Source organism: Equus asinus, chromosome 19 (genome assembly GCF_041296235.1).
Source record: "Equus asinus isolate D_3611 breed Donkey chromosome 19, EquAss-T2T_v2, whole genome shotgun sequence".
Lineage (NCBI taxonomy): Eukaryota > Metazoa > Chordata > Mammalia > Perissodactyla > Equidae > Equus > Equus asinus.
In genome coordinates, this window is record NC_091808.1 from 19,598,927 (window position 1) to 19,616,764 (window position 17,838).

Consider the following 17,838-nt stretch of genomic DNA (forward strand, 5'->3'; position numbering starts at 1 on the left):
GCCGGGCCGGGGCGCTAACCGCGGGACCCGCCAGCCCGCCGGCCCGGCCAGCCCAGCCCAGCCCGGCGGCCCGCAGCCCCGCCGCCCGCCGCCCCCCGCCGCCGCCGCGTTGCCAAAACAAACGGGCCGGCCTATTTATTGGCGGCCGGCGAGCCGGGCAGCTCAGAGTCGAGGCGCCGAGGGGGACAGCGCGCCGCCACCAGCCAGGGCCCCAGGCCCCCACCCCGCACCTGAGTCCCGCCGGCCCTGCGCCGCGCCGCGCAGCCCATGGCGCCCCCACCTGGAGCCCCCCGGAGCCACCCGGACGCCTGAGCCCTCGCAGCGCTCCCGTCGACTAGCCCACCCATCAGCCCACCAGGCGCCCTCGGCTGCCCCTCTCTCGGGCTCCCCGGCCATGTCTCCCGCCCGGCTCCGGCCCCGCCTGCGGTTCTGCCTGCTCCTGCTGCTGCTGCTGGTGCCGGCGGCGCGGGGCTGCGGGCCGGGCCGGGTGGTGGGCAGCCGCCGGCGGCCGCCGCGCAAGCTCGTGCCGCTCGCCTACAAGCAGTTCAGCCCCAACGTGCCCGAGAAGACCCTGGGCGCCAGCGGGCGCTATGAAGGCAAGATCGCGCGCAGCTCTGAGCGCTTCAAGGAGCTCACCCCCAACTACAATCCCGACATCATCTTCAAGGACGAGGAGAACACGGGCGCCGACCGCCTCATGACCCAGGTGAGCGCGACCCGCCCTGGTAAGGCGCCGCCGCCGAAGCACCGCCACCTGCCCGGCCCTACCCGCCCCCCTGGCACCTTTTCTCGACTGGCTGGCACGCCCCCTGGCACCTGCCCCTCTCGCCAAACCTCGCTGCCTCCTGTCCAAGATGGGCTGGCCAGGGGTCTCGGCGGGATTGTCGGCATCCCCGAGCCCGCCGGAGGCTGTGAGAAGAGCTCTCCGCTGCCAAGCGCCACAGCTCAGCCGATCGGCGGCGGCCTCTCTGCCCCGGAGTGCCGGCAGCTCAGGTCAGAGGCGGCACCCGGAGGTCCCTCGACCCGACTGCCTCCTGCGCCTCCGGGACCCACGCAGTCCCTCCCGGCCTAACCTTCCGCACAGCCGCGCCCCTTTCATTTCGAAGCCATTCGGCAGCCCTGAGCGAAGAAGCTCTGGGTGCGGAGGGCCCCACGCGCGCTCTTGGTTCGCTGCGCTGCCCCCTCCTGGAGCAGCTTCCTGGCTGGGTCTGGGGTTAAGGAACAGCGGGGAAGAGTTGAGCCGGGCGGCGGAGGTGGGAAAGGGAACTTGCTGGGCGAGCCCACGTGTCTGTCCCGAGAGCTGAATGGCGCAGCTGCGGTTGAAGGGTGGGGTGCCGGGGCCTTCGAGCGCTGGGACCAAACTTGGGGGATCCCTGGGCTTGGTGGCGGGGAGGCGGGGATTGGAAGAGAGGGGATGGGATGCAGAGGAAGGCAGGGAGCCGAGCTAACGCTAGTCTCCGCATGCTCGGAACAGGACTCGCGCTCAGCCCTAGCGCCAGGGTCGGGTGGGGTGGGGGGCAAACTTTCTTCCTTGCAGCCAGGTCCGCAAGGGAAAAGACCTACGCCCCCTTCCTCAGTGGTCTCCCGGGGCTCCCCCGCAGCAGGCAGCCTGCTTTCTAGATGCCTTAGGAAGAGCAGCTAGACCACGGCCCTCAGCATGCGCCCTGGCGCCGGGGCTGGCCGGCCCGTGTCGGGGCGAAGGTTGGCTGGTGGCCGGGCCGGGCCGGGCGCCGAGGAATGCAGATAAGGATCCGGGCCACGGGCTGGGCAATCATTGACAGCGCGCGCCCCGGCTCTGGACCCGAGGAGGGGGGTTGGGGAGAAGAGAGGGGCGGGGATCAGGGGCCCGCCGGGCCGACATAGGTGGGGGGCTAGAAGTCTGAAGGCAAAGAACACGCGGAGCTCCCTCCCTGGACAGTGAGCGCCCCCAGCTAGACTGCTCGCCTGGGAAGATCGACCGGGCCTTGGGTTGTAGCCGCTGTTGGCTCCTGAGCGAACGAGTCCAAGGGTCTAAGGGGCCCGGGATCTGCAAGGTGGGGGTAGGTCGAGACGTGGGCTGCCCACACTTGGCGGCACCTTGCATCTCAGAATCAAGGACTGTGGTAGGGACCCCTCTCCCCTACGCCCCTCCCCCGAGTCAACTGCAGGGTCCCTTGGGCTCCAGGCACTTGGGGAGCCAGCATAGACAGATGATCTCTCCCGTCCTTCCCCCAGGGCGCGGCTCTACTCCCACCCCATGTGAGGCGGAGCGTGGAGCCGGCTGCCTGAGATCCGAGGCTCGTCTTCTCCTGTCCCTTCCCGCACAGGGGTAGGCGCAGAGGTTCTGAGGGCTCTGGGCTCAGGGAAGACCGTGCCCAGGATTATCAACCGCGCGCGCGCCCCTTGCAGCAAGAGACCTCCGCGTCGCCCTCCGCCGGCTAGGCCCGGCGCCAGCCTATCTACGAGCTCCTGGTTCCGGTGCTGCCGTGTCCTGGGCGCGCGTACGGGGCGGTTTTGGATCATAAGATAGTCCCAGCAGGAACGCTCTGTGGCGCCCGAGGGATCCACACAGCCCGGGATTCCCCTCCAACACACCCCCACGCTGCTGGAGCGCTCCGCACCTGCCGCGCCTCCGGGGCCGGTGTCCCCGGGCCTCAGCCCTGAGGCTACGGTGACACCTACTGGGCACCTCCGGCCTTACATGTCTAGCAGGCCAGCCGCAGGCAGTCGACTTCTCCACCAACCCCACCATCCAGGAAGCCGGCAGTCCCTGGTCCCTGGTGCCTCGGTGACACAGAGGAACACAGAGGAACTGGCTGGGGAAAGATGCAGCCGGGTCTGTGGAGGGATCGGTGCCCCGAGCAGGGGAGAGAGAACACAGTAGGGAGGGGCCGTTCATCAGAGAAGGGCGCCCCAAGGGTGCGAGGCTCAAGGCGCCCTCCAGATTTGTGGCGCCACCGTGCGGTCCAGGTCTCAGGGGCCGCCGGATGCTAGAATGGAAGGAAGCACCTTAGGGATCTACGTTCCTAAGAGAGAGGCACAGCGCGCCCTCCCCGGTTTCCCAACTCCAGGGCATGCAGTGGGAGAGTCCGAGGCCAGGCCGCGCCTCCCCCTGCGCTCCCCCTGAGCTCCCCCTGCGCACCAGCCAGCTCCTCCCCTTAACTCCGCACGCTTTCCTCTCGCAGCGCTGCAAGGACCGCCTGAACTCGCTGGCCATCTCGGTAATGAACCAGTGGCCCGGAGTGAAGCTGCGAGTGACCGAGGGCTGGGACGAGGACGGCCACCACTCGGAGGAGTCGCTGCACTATGAGGGCCGCGCGGTGGACATCACCACGTCGGACCGCGACCGCAATAAGTACGGACTACTGGCGCGCTTGGCAGTGGAGGCCGGCTTCGACTGGGTGTATTACGAGTCTAAAGCCCACGTGCATTGCTCCGTCAAGTCTGGTGAGCCTCTGCCGGGGGGCTGGGCCCGGGGCCGGGGCCGCAGGGCGTGGGCAGGCGGCGCAGGGCCCGCTGGGGCCAAGAAGGTCAAGAGGCCGGCCGGGGGATGGAGGCGGGGACCCCGGGGAAGAGGACGTCAGCGGCGCTCCCCGTTGCTGCTAGTGACCACCTGCTCAAACCGTGCCTGGTAGTGACATGGCAGGAGCCTAGGGAGACAGGGCCCTGTCTCAGCTCACTGGGTTGCTGACCTGGTGGTCCACAATCCAGAGCCTGCCGCAGGAGGTGCAAGACAGAGCAAGCTGGACAGATGGAGGAAGCCAGGCCGGCAGAGACAGCCTCCCCACCCAGCGAGGTGCAGAACCGAGGCGGGTGGTGGGGCCAGGGGCCAGGGTGTGCCCAGACCCCAGCATGCCTGACCAGGAGCGAGGAGCCCCGAGGTTCAGAACCCACAGCCCGGCTGCAGGTCAGGCCCTTTAGGACACTATGTACGCTCCTCCCAGGGGGCGCAGGCGTCCCCAACCTCTCCCTCAGGGCCCTGAAGCTGGACATTTGGGGGCAAAGCCAGCCGTGAGGGCCAGAATAAACAGAGTGGACTTAATAAAGTGGATTTTCCCAGATTGGCCGCCTTGTTGATCAGAATTGGCAGGCACTGGGGCCTCGCCCCCTCCTTCAAATCTTGTCAGTGTCCCTGTCATCTACACTGAACCCAGTCATCGATGCTTCAAATGGTTCCTGTGTGACTGCCCGCCTGGCCCCAGCTGGCTGTGGGCTCAGCCTCCACGCTGGCATCATGCAGTAGTCACACTCGCAGACACGCACACTGAGACCAGGCCCGCTTTGTACTACTCCCATGCCGCTGGGCCCACAGTGGTCACCCCCGCCCCCCCCAGCACTCCCCTGCCAACCACATCTACTCCAAGTCACATCCCCCTCCACCTGCAAACACTGGCCCTATGCCAGCTCCCAGAGTGGCCACTTCCATTCATGACTCCTGACCCCCATACACATATCCCACCCACTGGTGCCACTGGGTCCTGTCCCCGCACAAGGACCCAGCACATGAACTGAAGGTGGTGATTTCGCCCTTGCCACTGAGCCACACCCTGGCCTGACCCTTCACTCTGAGCTTCCTCAGGAGTCTGCATTTGCCCCATGGCCCATCCTCCTCTTCTCTCACTTCTGTATAGACTCCAAGGGCCAGCTCTGGCACAGAACTTGGGGTGTCAGTCTGAGACCACTTTTTTGGGAGTGTCTGAGCAAAGGATGAGAAATAATGGGACATCCACACCCCAGAAGAGCTGAGTGATTGCCTTCTCCAGGAGGCTGCAGCCTTCTGGGTGTCAAGTCACAGCGGACCACTGCCCTGCTCAGCTCACCTCTGGCCTCTCCGGCTGGTTCACAGCATTGTCAGGAAGAGAGCAGACAGGGAGGGGGAGCTTCACCTGGCCTTCAGGAGGGCCCTTTCTCTCCCCCTCACTGGGTCTTGGAACCACAATCATGCTTCTCTCATTAGCAAAGGATGAGACTGGGGAGGAGGGCAGCAGATGACGTCGTGGGCTAGGGTGGGTTTGAGGCTGCATGGGAAATGGGGGCAGGGGCCAGGATATGGTGATGGGGGGGCTCTCTGGGAGCAGGGGGGCGCTCTGGCTGGGCTGGGGAGAGGTGCTGCATCTGGGAATCTGAGCTCCACAGCAGTAACACCTTCCTGTCCCTTCTTCCCACAGAGCACTCGGCAGCCGCAAAGACAGGTGGCTGCTTCCCTGCCGGAGCCCAGGTGCGCCTGGAGAGTGGGGCACGCGTGGCCTTGTCAGCTGTGAGGCCAGGAGACCGGGTGCTGGCCATGGGGGAGGATGGGAACCCCACCTTCAGTGACGTGCTCATTTTCCTGGATCGCGAGCCGGATAGGCTGAGGGCTTTCCAGGTCATCGAGACCCAGGACCCCCCACGCCGCCTGGCACTCACGCCTGCCCACCTGCTCTTCACCGCCAACAATCACTCAGAACCAGCGGCCCACTTCCGGGCCACGTTTGCCAGCCAAGTGCAGCCTGGCCAGTATGTGCTGGTGGCCGGGATGCCAGGCCTGCAGCCTGCCCGAGTGGCAGCTGTCTCCACACATGTGGCCCTTGGGGCTTACGCCCCACTAACAAGGCACGGAACGCTGGTGGTGGAGGATGTGGTGGCCTCCTGCTTCGCAGCCGTGGCTGACCACCACCTGGCTCAGTTGGCCTTCTGGCCCCTGCGACTGTTTCACAGCTTAGCCTGGGGCAGCTGGACCCCGGGGGAGGGTGTGCACTGGTACCCCCAGCTGCTCTACCGCCTGGGACGGCTCTTGCTGGAAGAGGGCAGCTTCCACCCACTGGGCATGGCCGGGCCAGGGAGTTGAAAAGATCCCTCTGCTGCCCGTCTGGAACTGCCCAGCTGGATCCAAAGGCCTCCCTGCCAGGGCGCACCGGCCGTGGAAGGGACCTGAGCAGGGGGCACTGGTTCCTACCATCTCCTCCACCACAGAGATATACCGTTGAGACTTGACTGGGCAATGCCAGCGTCCCCCACCCCTGTCTTGGTGTAGTGTCTTGGTGTCTTGCAAGCTGAGCTGACGATGGGGGTGGTCTCTCCTTCTATCCTAGAGACCTCGAGGCTGGCACGGTGGGCCCCAGCACAGCCAGCTCTCACTACGATTTTTCATGGCTGCCGGCCCCAAGGGGGAGGACCCATTCCATCTGTCTTAGGCCCTCCTTCGGTGGGCTTACACCTCAGTTGATGCTGCTAGATTCCCTGGGAGCCAGCAGGGAGCTGGCTGGACTCAGTGCTGCCAGAACTGAGAAGGCTGCAGGGTGGGGCAGCCAGCCTGGCCATCCTGAGGCGTGACCTTCCTCCCTGGCCACACTCCTTGGGACACATCCAGAGACTGTTGCTGTCAGTAGGCAGAGTTCTGTGCTCCAGCCACTGTGATCCTAGCGCCCGGGGCTGGGAGAGTGGGCTGAATGTCCTTCCCACCCCTGCCCAGGCTAAGCTCCCTCTTCTGCTGAACCACGACCCTGCCCCCTCCTCCAGTCAGTCTCCCCCACCTTATTTATTGGCGCGGAGGGGGAAGCCCATGGGAGACTTTTGGGGATGTTTTGGTCTTTTCTTCCTTTTGTAATAAAAATTATTTAAGTTGTTAGAGACGTAGGGTCCAGGACGCTGAGAGGGGCCAACACAGAGATAGTCTGGAGCCTGGGTGAGTGTGTCCAGGAGTGTGCTCTCCTTCTTGCAGGGACAAAACCTGCAGAGTTCCACCTCTTTGAGCCCTTTCTCATCCAGCAGCTCTGCAAAGTCCCAACAGAGCTGGGCTCTGGGCCAGGCAAGGCCTTTACATGCTGACCCCAAAGTTTGCGCCAAATGCCATTGGACCAGAAGAGAACTGCGGTAGCTCGTTCAGGGTCACTTCACTCATCTAGAACCAGCTCATTGTGCCCCAGTCACGGCGCTCTCTCTTCTTCCTCTGCTCTTTCTCAGGGCCTGGGTTTCTCATTCTTCACTGTGGATAATGGGCAGTGGTATGAAAAGAGTCTGTAGAATTCACACTCCTAGTGGCCGCTTCTGACTTCCTGGATAAGGCAGGGGTTCCTAACCTAGCAGTTCTCAACCTCGGAATCACCTGGGCGGCTTGTTCCAAAGTGATTCCTGGCCTTACTTCTAGGTTTCTGCTTTAATAGGTCCAGAGTGAGGCCCAGGAACTTATTTTTACAAACACCCAGAACATGGCAGATGGTCCATGGACCACACTTTGAGAAACACGCTTAGTCTAGAGAAGGCCCAGTTAGTTTATTGCCCAAACAGGAGGACTCCCTTCTTCATTTTCTCTTGGTCTCTCTGTCCCAAGGCAGGTTTTTCTATACTCACCACAGATCAGCTGAGATTCCCAGGCCCAATGGTACAATGGTTAAATTTTCAGGAATTTCAGGAGCCAGTTGAAACAGGTCATGGTGGCAGTATTTACACCATGGAAATTGGCGTATGCTACAAATTAGGGTTCCCCCCAGTGTGGAGAGCCAGAGGTAAGGCCCACTGCCCAGATTCTCTCCTCTTACAGAGATGACTTTGTGGGGGTGAATGCTCAGAGTCTTAGCCATCCCCCACCACCAGCAAGGAAAACTCCAGGGAAAACTTCCTTACCCTGGCAGCTGCCATCTGGGAGGAAATACACCCCCACAGGCTATAATGACAAACTGCTATCACCTAACGAAGATTAACCATTGCCAGGCATTGTTCTAAGTGCTTTATATGTAGTAACCCATTTAATTTTCATAACAGTCTTATGTGGGGTACCCTTTCATAGTACCATTTTCCAGACAAGAACATGGAAGCACAGGGAAATTAAGTGACTTGCCTAAGATCACACAGCAAGTGACAGAAGCAGGATTTGAACCCATGCGTCTGGCTCTTGGGCCCACTGTTTTCAAGCACAAGGCTTTTCCGTTGGTGAACTTGGGTCCTTTCTGGGAGGCACTCTCAGTGACTCAGGCCTGGAAATCTGCTTTGTCAGCACATCTAGAGTGGACCCATCTCTCCGTGGCTGACTCTCATGGACCAGGCTCACAGGGCCCAGAATGTCCGTGAACTCATTTACAATGAGAAACATAAGGTCAAGGTCAAGATACTCTTGTCCTTTCATCTGCACATTCCCTGTAGATATTCTACTGGGAGAGAGAGAGAAAGAGGGAGGGAATGGGAGAGAGCTCTACCCTGTGGGGGGGCCTACCCGCCTCTCCTACTGGGCCTGGGCACACTCTGTCTTGCAGACACAGAGCCATTTGGTGTCCCCCGACCTTTCTATTCTCAATGGAACTCCCCAGGAAATACATTCATTCTTCAGACAAAGAAGGCTGCAAAGATTCAGAAAAAAATTTTGTTTGAATTCAGACCCTCAAAAGACCAACTTTAGGGTGGAGGTGGGGCCCTGCAGCTTTTCTGGGAATCCTGGGTGCAGATTTGAGGAAACTGTGTAAGTGGGGAGACAAGGAGACACAGCCTGGAAAGTCATCCTCCACCTCTGCAGCATGATGGCCCCAATCTCTCCCACCAGAACGGAGTTTGACCCTCCTCCGTATGATGCTGAGGCCAGAGGAAGGCCAACGACGCTGCCCGGGCCCAGGCAGCTACTTACCCAACACTGGCCTCTCCTCCCAGGACCACGCTCAGCCCCCAAGGCTGCTGCATCCACATTTGTGATCTTCGTTCACCCTTCACTCATCGCTTACTGGACTCCCTGGAGTCGGGCACTGCACCAGAGTGGGGACAGAGGCGGTCCCTGTCTTCAGCGAACTCCTGGGTGGTAGGGAGCGGCGTAGGGAGATGGATGTCCACAACATGGGCTAAGTGCTGTGACTGACATCCTCAGAGGGGCTATGGGAGTGACAGGAAGAAGCTGGGAAGCAGGAAGACTTCCTGGAGGGGAGGATGCTGCAGGTAGGACAAAGAGGAGTTTGTGTGGCAGGTAAGTAAAGGAAGGGGATCCAGTCTGGGGACACAATAAGTGCCAAGGCTGGGAGGCTTGAGTGAGCCTGGGGCTCACCGTCGGGTCAGCACTGCAGAGCTGTTCTACTCATGTGGGCTTGGCAAAGCTGGGGTAGAGAGGTGGGCAGGAGTTTGATGACACAGATTCTTGAGTTCCAAGCACCTGGACTTTATCTTGAAGGCCTGGAGAGTGCCTGGGGGGTCGAAGTTGGGGAAGCTCACGACTAGATCGTTTCAGAAAGCTCACCAGCTGCAGCGCGGAGGACAGACAGAGAAGGCAGCCGTGGAAGCGGGCAGTTGTTTACTGGGGAGAGAACTTGGTGGCCTGGACTAAAGAGGTGGCTGTGGGGTCAGAAAGAAGGTGACGGACTGCAGACTTTTAGGCACTAGAATGGCAGGACAAGAAGCCAGTTCAGGTGAGCGGTGGGTGTGGGGAGAGGGCCCAAGTTGACCTCAGGTTTTAACTGTGAGATCTCGCTCTCCCATGCCAGAGCCCTTGACCTTGGCCCTTCTCTGGCCTCAGTATCTGCACCTGTAAGGGCGACGTCCCATATAGGTGTCATCTCTCCTCACTGCCCAAGGCTGGGCTACCTGAGTTCAAGGGACCCTCCAGGCTCCTGCTCTCTCTGTGCCCCTCTCCCCACTGGAAGTGCAGGGGGAGGAGACTCAGAGTAGCCTCTGATACCCCAGTCCAGGCAAATTGCAAGACCTGTGCCTAGGCCCGCAGGTCCTCAGGGAGAACTGGAGACAGGGAGACCTGGCGTGTCGAGGTCCAGGAGACAAAATGGGGAACGTCCTGGCTGTGAGGGCTCTGGAGCTGCCTGGGCAGACTGCCCTCAACACAGGGGCAATTGCTCCCTGGCTCCCCAACCTGTCTGTGCCGAGACCTCTCCTCAGGTCCCCATCTCTGAGCTGTCCTTGCAGCCTTTGTTTGGAAAGACCCAATCACCACTGGGCAGGGCTCTTTCAAAGCCACGTGGGCCTGCACTCTCCTCTCTCCCCCAACACACGCCTGAAGATGCTGCCTGCGGGATGGCTTCTGACAGCGACTGGCCCTGTGCTGGGAAGGGCTAAAATGAACACAACAATCCCTTAGGCAACCAACCCTGTTAGCACCCACAGCCCCAGTGTGGGAACCAGAAATAGGCACCCCTCCATTGGAAAAATGTAGTAAACACACCCCTCAGGAGATCCAACTAGAAGAGGCAACTCTTCTGGCCTGGCTCCAGGAGACAGAAAGTCCGTTTAGGGCAGAACCTCATTCCGGGTGCACTGTGGGACGTGCAGCCTGTCTGGATTTCAGCCTCCTTTGCCTGCCCAGCCTAGAGCCCTTGTGCAGTGTACAACTTGTACTACCTTATACAGTGGACCTGAAGGCCCTGGGCCTCTGCTACTGTCAGCCGATTCCACAAGTGATGAAAATTCAGAGAGAAGTTCCATACGGTGCCACATGGGATAAAGTATAGGGGGACTGCCTGGAAGTGGCTTTGAGCTGGGCCTTCAGCGTGTGAGTGGCTTGGGCAAGGGTAGGTGGATGGATCATTGGGCGCAGATGTGTGGAGGGAGAGTGCAGGGCATGCTCAAGGACTGGGAGCCAGTGTGGCTGGTGCTAAAAGTGCCAGGAAGGGAGACTGCAAAATGGGAGTAGGAGAGGGGAAATGCTGCGCCCCCAAGAAGTCCAACTCTAGGAAGGGAGCCCGTGGGGGAGAGCACAGGCCCTGCTCCCCTCTCCAAGGGTGCCTTCACCATGGGGAAACAACCCTGGCAGGGGTTGGTGGCAGCAGCTTCCTCACCCTGTGCCCTCTGCCCCCTGTGTGGAATGCGCCTCCTGGGGCTCCGCCCCACGTCCCACACCCCAGCCTGGTTCTCAAAAGCCTCTTTGTTCCACTGGGCCACGCTGTGGCCAGCCTGGATCTGATAAGGCCAGGCCTGGCAGATAGAGGCCCCACCCTGCACTCAGCGCTGCCCCAAGGCACACCCAGGCCACCTCGCACGCACACATCGCATTCGCCCCAGTGAGGCACAGACACAGGGGGCTTCACACCCAGGCTGGGGTGGGCAAGCCTCAACCTTTGGGCTGGCCCCCTGCTGCAGTCCATTTAAGACCCCCTCTGATCACATGGGGAAGCAGGATAAGGGAATTAGTATCCCCATCTCAGAGATAAACACACTAAGGCTCCAAGAGGGAAAATGACTTGCCCACAGGTATTTCTTCTACACCTAGGAGCACCAGTTGTGCTAGTCGAGCTAGTTACATTATCTTTTAAAGGGGCCCAGGCCATGGCTGAGTGGTTGGGTTCGCGTGCTCTGCTTTGGTGGCCCAGGGTTCCACCTGTTCGGATCCTGGGTGCAGACATGTCACCCCTCATGAAGCCATGCTGAGGTGGTATCCCACATAGAAGGACCTACAACTAGAATATATACAACTGTGTGCTAGGGGCCTTTGGAGGGAAGAATAAAAAAAGAGGAAGATTGGCAACACATGTTAGCTCAGGGCCAATCTTTTAAAAAAAAAAAAAGACAAATTAAAAAAAAATTAAATCTACACTCTCTTTTAAGATCCTAACAGCCTGTGAAGTGGGGTCACTCCTAATTCCTACTTTGCAGAGAAGAAACTGAGGCCCAGAGAAGTGAAGTCACTTTCCCCAAATCACACACTGGCAGAGTCCAGACAGCAACCCAGGTCCACTGCAGCAGCAAACTGAGGGAAGTGGGAACTGTTAATTTACCATCCCAGAAGAATGGGAGGAAGGCAGTCCCAGCCTCAATCTAAAAGATCTGATGGGGCTGGGGGTGGCCAAGAAGCTGTCAGGGAAGGTGGCCCTGGAAGAATAATGTTCTACATGCCGTCAGAGGATCGCATTTTGGTGGGAGCGGCAGTGGTTAAAATATGTCCACAAATTATTTGACACTCCTCTCCCTTTGAATCTGGCCTGAGGCTAGGTCAGAAAGGCCATGTAGCTTCTGCCCGGTTCTACCCTGAGATTTCCAAGCTGGAGAGGCTATAGATAGAGATTCCCATCATGGCCTAGCTGAGCTTTCAGCCAATAGCCGGCATCAACTCTCAGCCACGTGAGTGGACCGTCTTGGCTATCTAGCCCAATGGAGCCGTCAGATGGCTGCAGCCCTGGCCAATATCTGGATGGAATTGCATGAGAGACTTCAAGCGAGAAGTGCTTGACTAAGCCCTTCCTGAATTCCTGACCCGCAAAATCATAAGCAAGATAAAATGGTTGCTTCGAACCTTGAAGTTTTGGAGTAATTTCTTACACAGCAATAGTAACCAGGACAAAGGGCAAGGAGAGACTGGGAACCTAGGAAAACATCTTCTGAGGCTTTCCAGAGACCTTTAACACAATTTTACACAAAAGCTCTTAAAAATGGAGCCTGCATGAGGCTAGAGGAAGTGTGGTGCCTCTTCATCTTCTAAGGGACGGCATGAGAAGACACATTGACCCGGAATGAACCTGGGGCAGGTAGAGAGGGGGACAGAGGGGAGGGTTGGATGAGCACAGCACTTCACACTCGGTTGACTGAAGGAATGTTATGTATCTGCTCTGGTGGCAGGATCTCTGATGATAGCAAACTCTGGGAGGAGTGAAGAGCCTTCTAGAAGGAAGGAAGCTCAAGGATCTGGGCTAGTGGGTAGCAAGGAGCTATACATGGCCAAGTGGAAGGAATGCTATTAGCAATTTTAAAAAGTCAAATGTTAGATGTTGAAGAAAGTGCTCAAAGGTTGAGGCCAGACCTAAGAAAGGGGCTGGACATTCCTGTGGACAGTGCTGGCCAGTTTTTCTCAGAGCGCCCCCGCAAGCAGAAACTTGTACGACCTCAACAAGAAGGTCCATGAAAATGAGCCAGAAGTACCCTTTTGCCCTCACAAACTTCAGATATGTCCGCATTTGGCTTCTGCGCACACCTCTGAATGCCCAACTCAAGAAAGCTCAGAGGAAAGTGGCCAGGCAGATAATAGGGAATGGGTGTGGTTTGGGGGAGTGGTTGGGAGTGTAGGGGTGGAAAGGTTACTGTGAGGACAGGTTTATTGGTTTTGAACTCTTAATCCTAGAGAAGCAAAAGATGGGTATGATCAAAATCTAATAAAGAGGAAAAAATAGAAACTTACAGTGGAGAATCCTGGCAGACACCACTTTAGCCAAGTGATCAAAGTTAACATCACCAATAATACACAGTGACACCGTGTACCCTCTGATATGATGCACTAAGAAGGGCATGTTACCCCTGTGTTATGCTTCCTAAAGATGCACACCTTACTCTAATCATAAGAAACAAACCCAGATTGAGGAACATTCTACAAAATAATTGACAGGACTCTTCAAAAGAGTCAAGGTCATGAAAGGCAAAGAAAGATTCAGGAAACACCCCAGTTTGGATCCTGGATTGGATACTTAAACCAAAAAAGGACATTAGTGGACAATCTTGTGAAATATACATAAATTCTGCACTTTTCTATTAGTACTATTGTACCAAGGTTAATTTCTTAGTTTTGATAAATGTTCTATGGTTATGTAAGATGTTAACTTAAGGGGAAGCTGGGTAAAGTGTTTATGAGAACTCCCTGTACTATTTTTATGACTCTCTGTACATCTAAAATTAACTCAAAATTTTTAAAATGTAAAAAAAAATCTAAAAGACAGAATCTCATGGGCCAGTCAGGGGTGGGCTCGCTTATCATACATGAAGTCCAAGCCAATTTCCAAACCCAAGACAGGCCAGATGCACTGAGCCAGTGATCACGCTATGACACCTTCACTTGAGAGAGGAAAATAGATTGAAAAAAGTCAGAAATGGATTAGAAAAGGGCTTGAGGAATCAGATAGGATAGAAAGTCACAGAACAGTGGTGTTCTTCATTTATTCGGGTCATATAATAAGCCAGGCACTGTGCTAAGTTCTTTAAATCTTTTATCTCACTTAAACCTTACAACCTTTGCTGTAGCTGTTAAGGTGTTCTCTGTCTACAGATGAGGAGACGGGTTTTATAGGAGACAAGGAACAATATCATAGAGCTGGGAGCTGGCGGGGTTAGGATTCAAATCCAGTCTGTTTTATTCCAGAACTGGTTCTCAACCACTCCACTCCACTGTCTTCTCAGGGATGTCCCTCATTCAGTTCATACCTCAGAGTTTCTGTGCTAGGGTGGGTGGGAGAAGAGGAGATAGAAGGCAGGAAGAATGGGATGGCCTAGGATGGGCTGGTCAGCCGGAGCTGTCCATGGTGCTGGCCAGGGATGCACGGAGCTGGCGAGCCTGCAGGAGATGGTGCAGGGAAGACAGCGGGGAGAGCTAACGCAGAAGGAGCACACACAGAGTAAAGGAAAGAGCAGGTACACGTGATGACTGATCGTCCACCAATGAGGAGGAATTAGAGGGGGAGAGACTTCACGTTTTGGCTGGAAATAAATAACTGTACACAGTAGACGAGACACGGATTTGTCCTCGGGTCTGACTTACAACTAACACTATTCAGTGTAGCTTTACTGACTGTTGAAATCTACAGCTACTTTAGCGCCAGTTCATAAATAGTCACTGACTGAGTCCTCCACTGCTGTGGCTGCTCTCTCAGTCTCCTCCCTGCACCCCATAGGCTTCCCCATGACCCAACAACTAAAGGGTGAAGGCCTGGCACAATGTGGGCTCTCAGAAGCCCACTCTGGCTCTAAGCCCAGTTGAAGTCCATTTCCAGAGGCCATGCTCCACACCTTACCAACTGTTAAGCGCTTTGAATACTACACATTTGTTCCCATTTTACAGGTAAGGAAAGTGAGGTTCTGGAACGTTTAACAACTTGCCTGAAAATGCTCAGCCATCAAACGCTAGAATCAGGACTTGAACTGTAGTCTTATGGGATCAAGCTTCTTGTCCTTTTCTCTCCATCTCCCTACTGTTGGCCTGTGTGTCTATCTACCCTTTGGTGAGGATGATGAACAGAGGAAGAAAGTGATCTAGGGGGATCTGGGTTGGCACAGGAGAATGAGAAAACCTTATGGAGGTCCCAGGCAGAATGGAACACTTTCCTTTGAATTCTCTTGACATATGGCCATCTACCCCAAACCCCTGCCAACTGTGCCCTGGCTGCTTTCAGGCTGGAGGTGCCATCAATCTCTTAACACACTCTCCTCCACCTGCCAGCTGCTACAGGGGAACATGGCACTCTAATGCAGAGAATGCTCCATGCCTGCCCCCACATCAAGCCCTGAACCACCCGAGTGGCCCTCTTGGCTGAAGCCTCCTATCACTCTCCACCCCTCAGGCTTAGCTTAGAGGAGTTACTCCCCTAAATTCAGAGGTCAGGAGCACCTCCTCATCTCCCTCTTCTAGATTAAGTACATCTTGGATGCAGACCTGATTTCAGGACCAACACTCAAAATGGAGTCAGAGTTTCAGGGGAAAGAAGGTAGGAGAGGGCCTTTCAAGTGCTGGAGCTGGGTTAACTTGCCATCTGGACAGCAGATCACCCTGGCATCTCCTTTTGTCTTTCTCCACCTTGGAGCAGCAAGGCAGCCTCCTTGGAGAAACAAGAGGAGGATGTGGAGAGGAGAACTTCCTGCCTCTCCAGTGTGCAGGAGAGGAGGGGACACAGAGGGCCTAGTGACTTATTTATAGGAACCTCTCATTTAGTGAGTGACCTTCCTCTGTGTGTGTGTGTGTGTGTGTGTGTATGTTCACCTTTGCTGATCGTCTACCATGTGTTAAGTTCTTTACACATGCCTGATCACTCATTCCCTACACCAGCCTTTTGATAATTATCCCCAGGTAACAGATGAGGAAACTGAGGCTCCGAGAGGTCATGTGACTTGCCCAAGGTCACATAGCCAATAAGTAGGAGAGTCAGGATTAATCTCAGGTCTGCCTGATTTCCTGGCCCACAATCTTCTCTATTGCAGGGGGAGGCAGGGAGGTGTGGGAAAAAAGCTTAGAAAAGATATTTGTGTGTGCTGAAGCCCAAGTCACTGGCTATGCTTTATTACCCCCATCTTCAGCTTCCAACCAGGAGGATTAGAATCTGTCTTCTACCCATCGTCCTTCCTCCCTCCTCTCACGTGCTGGTCTTCATCAATTTCCTGAATCACCACTCACTCTTGTTCACAGCCTTGAACCAAACAGCACCCACCTCCATTGTCTGTCTTGGATCCACAGAACATGTTGTCACGAGGACCCAGCACCCATGATCTCCCACAGGTTCTGGGCTCCTGAAAAGGGGGACTTCCGAAGCAAGCCTGGCTTCCTCTCCCTTCCTCAGGCTCAACCCCTTGCCACGCCCCTTTCTGTGCTGTTTGTCTCCTGGGGCAAAGTCCAGCTCAGGCCTCTCCCTGGGAGTCCACGTGAGTTAAGGTCACTCACACCAGCAGAACTCAGGGAGGCGGCCAGAACTTCACAGAAGCAGAATCCACAGGACCCCTACTGAGAACGTCTTTTCATCTTCCCGAGCCCAGAATCCACCAAGAGTTGGGCATGCCCGGTCCCTGGAGAGGCATTCTCTCAGGGAAGAGGCACTGGGATCTGTGGCTCCTTGCATGAGCTCTTCCTTCTCCTTGGGGTTTTCTTGCCAGGATTCCTGAGGCCACTACCAAGTCTTGCCCCCAGAGTCACTCCTCCCTATTTCTTTTTGGCCTAAGAATGGATAAATAGGTCCCTTAGCCCCAGTTGACTTGGGCTGATCCTTTCAAAAAGAGCTTAGGGGAAAACAAACAGAAAATCATTACAGGAATGACAAAAGGCATAAAAGTCATCATGTCCAAAGTACAGGTTTCAGATGCTGAGAATGACGTTAAAACCAGTGAAAAAGCTCACTGAGTCCCACATTCTTCAGTCCCAAGAAAACTCCAGACCTAATCGTGCTGGCAGAAATTAACGGACCCCTTAGTTTCCCCTTCCCTCCAGTTCAGCCAGCCTCTGGCCACGTGGTCTCTCAGGACACTTTGTCACCAAAGGCCATCTTTCACCTTTCACAAGTAAACTCAACTTTCCAAAAATGAGAATTTATTTTCTGGGTTTGCCCCTAAACTCACAAAGGTCTCGCCCCCTAACACCCTCCATCGCTGTCCCAGAGAGGGAAACGTCTTTCATTGTCCATGAACGAACTTTGAGACTTCCAGTTTCACCCATGGAAGGAGCCTTCATCAAATGAGACCCTTCCCCCAGCACACCCACACACGGACAAACGGGCTCCCCCAAATCCACATTATGTACAGCAATGCCCTCTTCACACGTTTGCCTCAGGTCCCTAAAGAGTTAGCTTTGTGTTGGGCAGGAGGAAATGCTGGAGAAAACTCCAAGGACGCATTCTCTCCCATCAGCAAAAGGAATCTATTTGCAAAGCAATATGCAGATAAGAAATAAGTACGGGCTGCTTTTACGTTAACAACTGCAATCACAGAATGAAGCTCCGGTTGAGATTCTGATCCTGTGTCACCAAAGCATGTCGGGAAGGAACAGGATCGACTCACTCAGGTGCCCAGTCCAGGTCGTCAACTAAAGTCACGATTGAGGGGACGGCACGACAAGAGACTATATGTACCATGCTAGGGGACTGGGAGACTATACATACGATGCTGCGACTGACCGAAGTCCAGTTACTACTAGCAGGTAAAGGCGGGAAATAAAAATTGAGGGTAAAGATTAAAGTTGGGCGGCGCTTTCGCCTTCTATGAATCGTGACTCCTTCGGGTTGCCGTCGTTGCCCTGGGATACCAGGGGACGCCGGCCCTGCGAGTCCTGTATCTATGGAGACGACAACATGGCGGCGGTGTGAGTTCTGAGCGTTGATCCCAGGGACCCAGGGAGCGGCGCGAGTGGCCGGGGAAGGTATCCTTCCCGGGAGACCACCCCCTCGGGAGGTGGCCAGGGGACCCCCCATGTCCTTCAGAGAGCCTCGTGGGACTGAGACTTGGGCGAGA

At 56.3% G+C, this 17,838-nt stretch overlaps 2 protein-coding genes across 8 annotated transcripts in view; both read left to right on the forward strand.

The window, feature by feature from the left end:
- On the forward strand, positions 1–6,583 carry IHH (Indian hedgehog signaling molecule). Of its 2 annotated transcripts, none has more exons than XM_014856106.3 (3): positions 1–706; positions 3,165–3,426; positions 5,148–6,583. In XM_014856106.3, exons 1-3 carry the CDS (start codon positions 395–397, stop codon positions 5,804–5,806), a joined length of 1,233 nt encoding a protein of 410 aa, XP_014711592.2. In that variant the 5' UTR covers positions 1–394; the 3' UTR covers positions 5,807–6,583. The 2 variants fall into 2 exon arrangements, with proteins under 2 accessions (XP_014711592.2, XP_070345801.1); XM_070489700.1 differs by lacking the exon at positions 1–706 and adding an exon at positions 2,546–2,815.
- An 11,060-nt stretch (positions 6,584–17,643) lies between these two features.
- Positions 17,644–17,838, forward strand: part of CFAP65 (cilia and flagella associated protein 65) — a 33,634-nt gene continuing 33,439 nt past the window's right edge. For 3 of the 6 annotated variants that reach the window (XM_070489701.1, XM_070489706.1, XM_070489705.1), the window contains exon 1: positions 17,644–17,746. The gene's annotated coding sequence lies outside the window, so the exon portion shown is untranslated. The remainder of the gene's footprint in view (positions 17,747–17,838) is intronic. The other 3 variants (XM_070489702.1, XM_070489704.1, XM_070489703.1) reach the window with 3 other exon arrangements.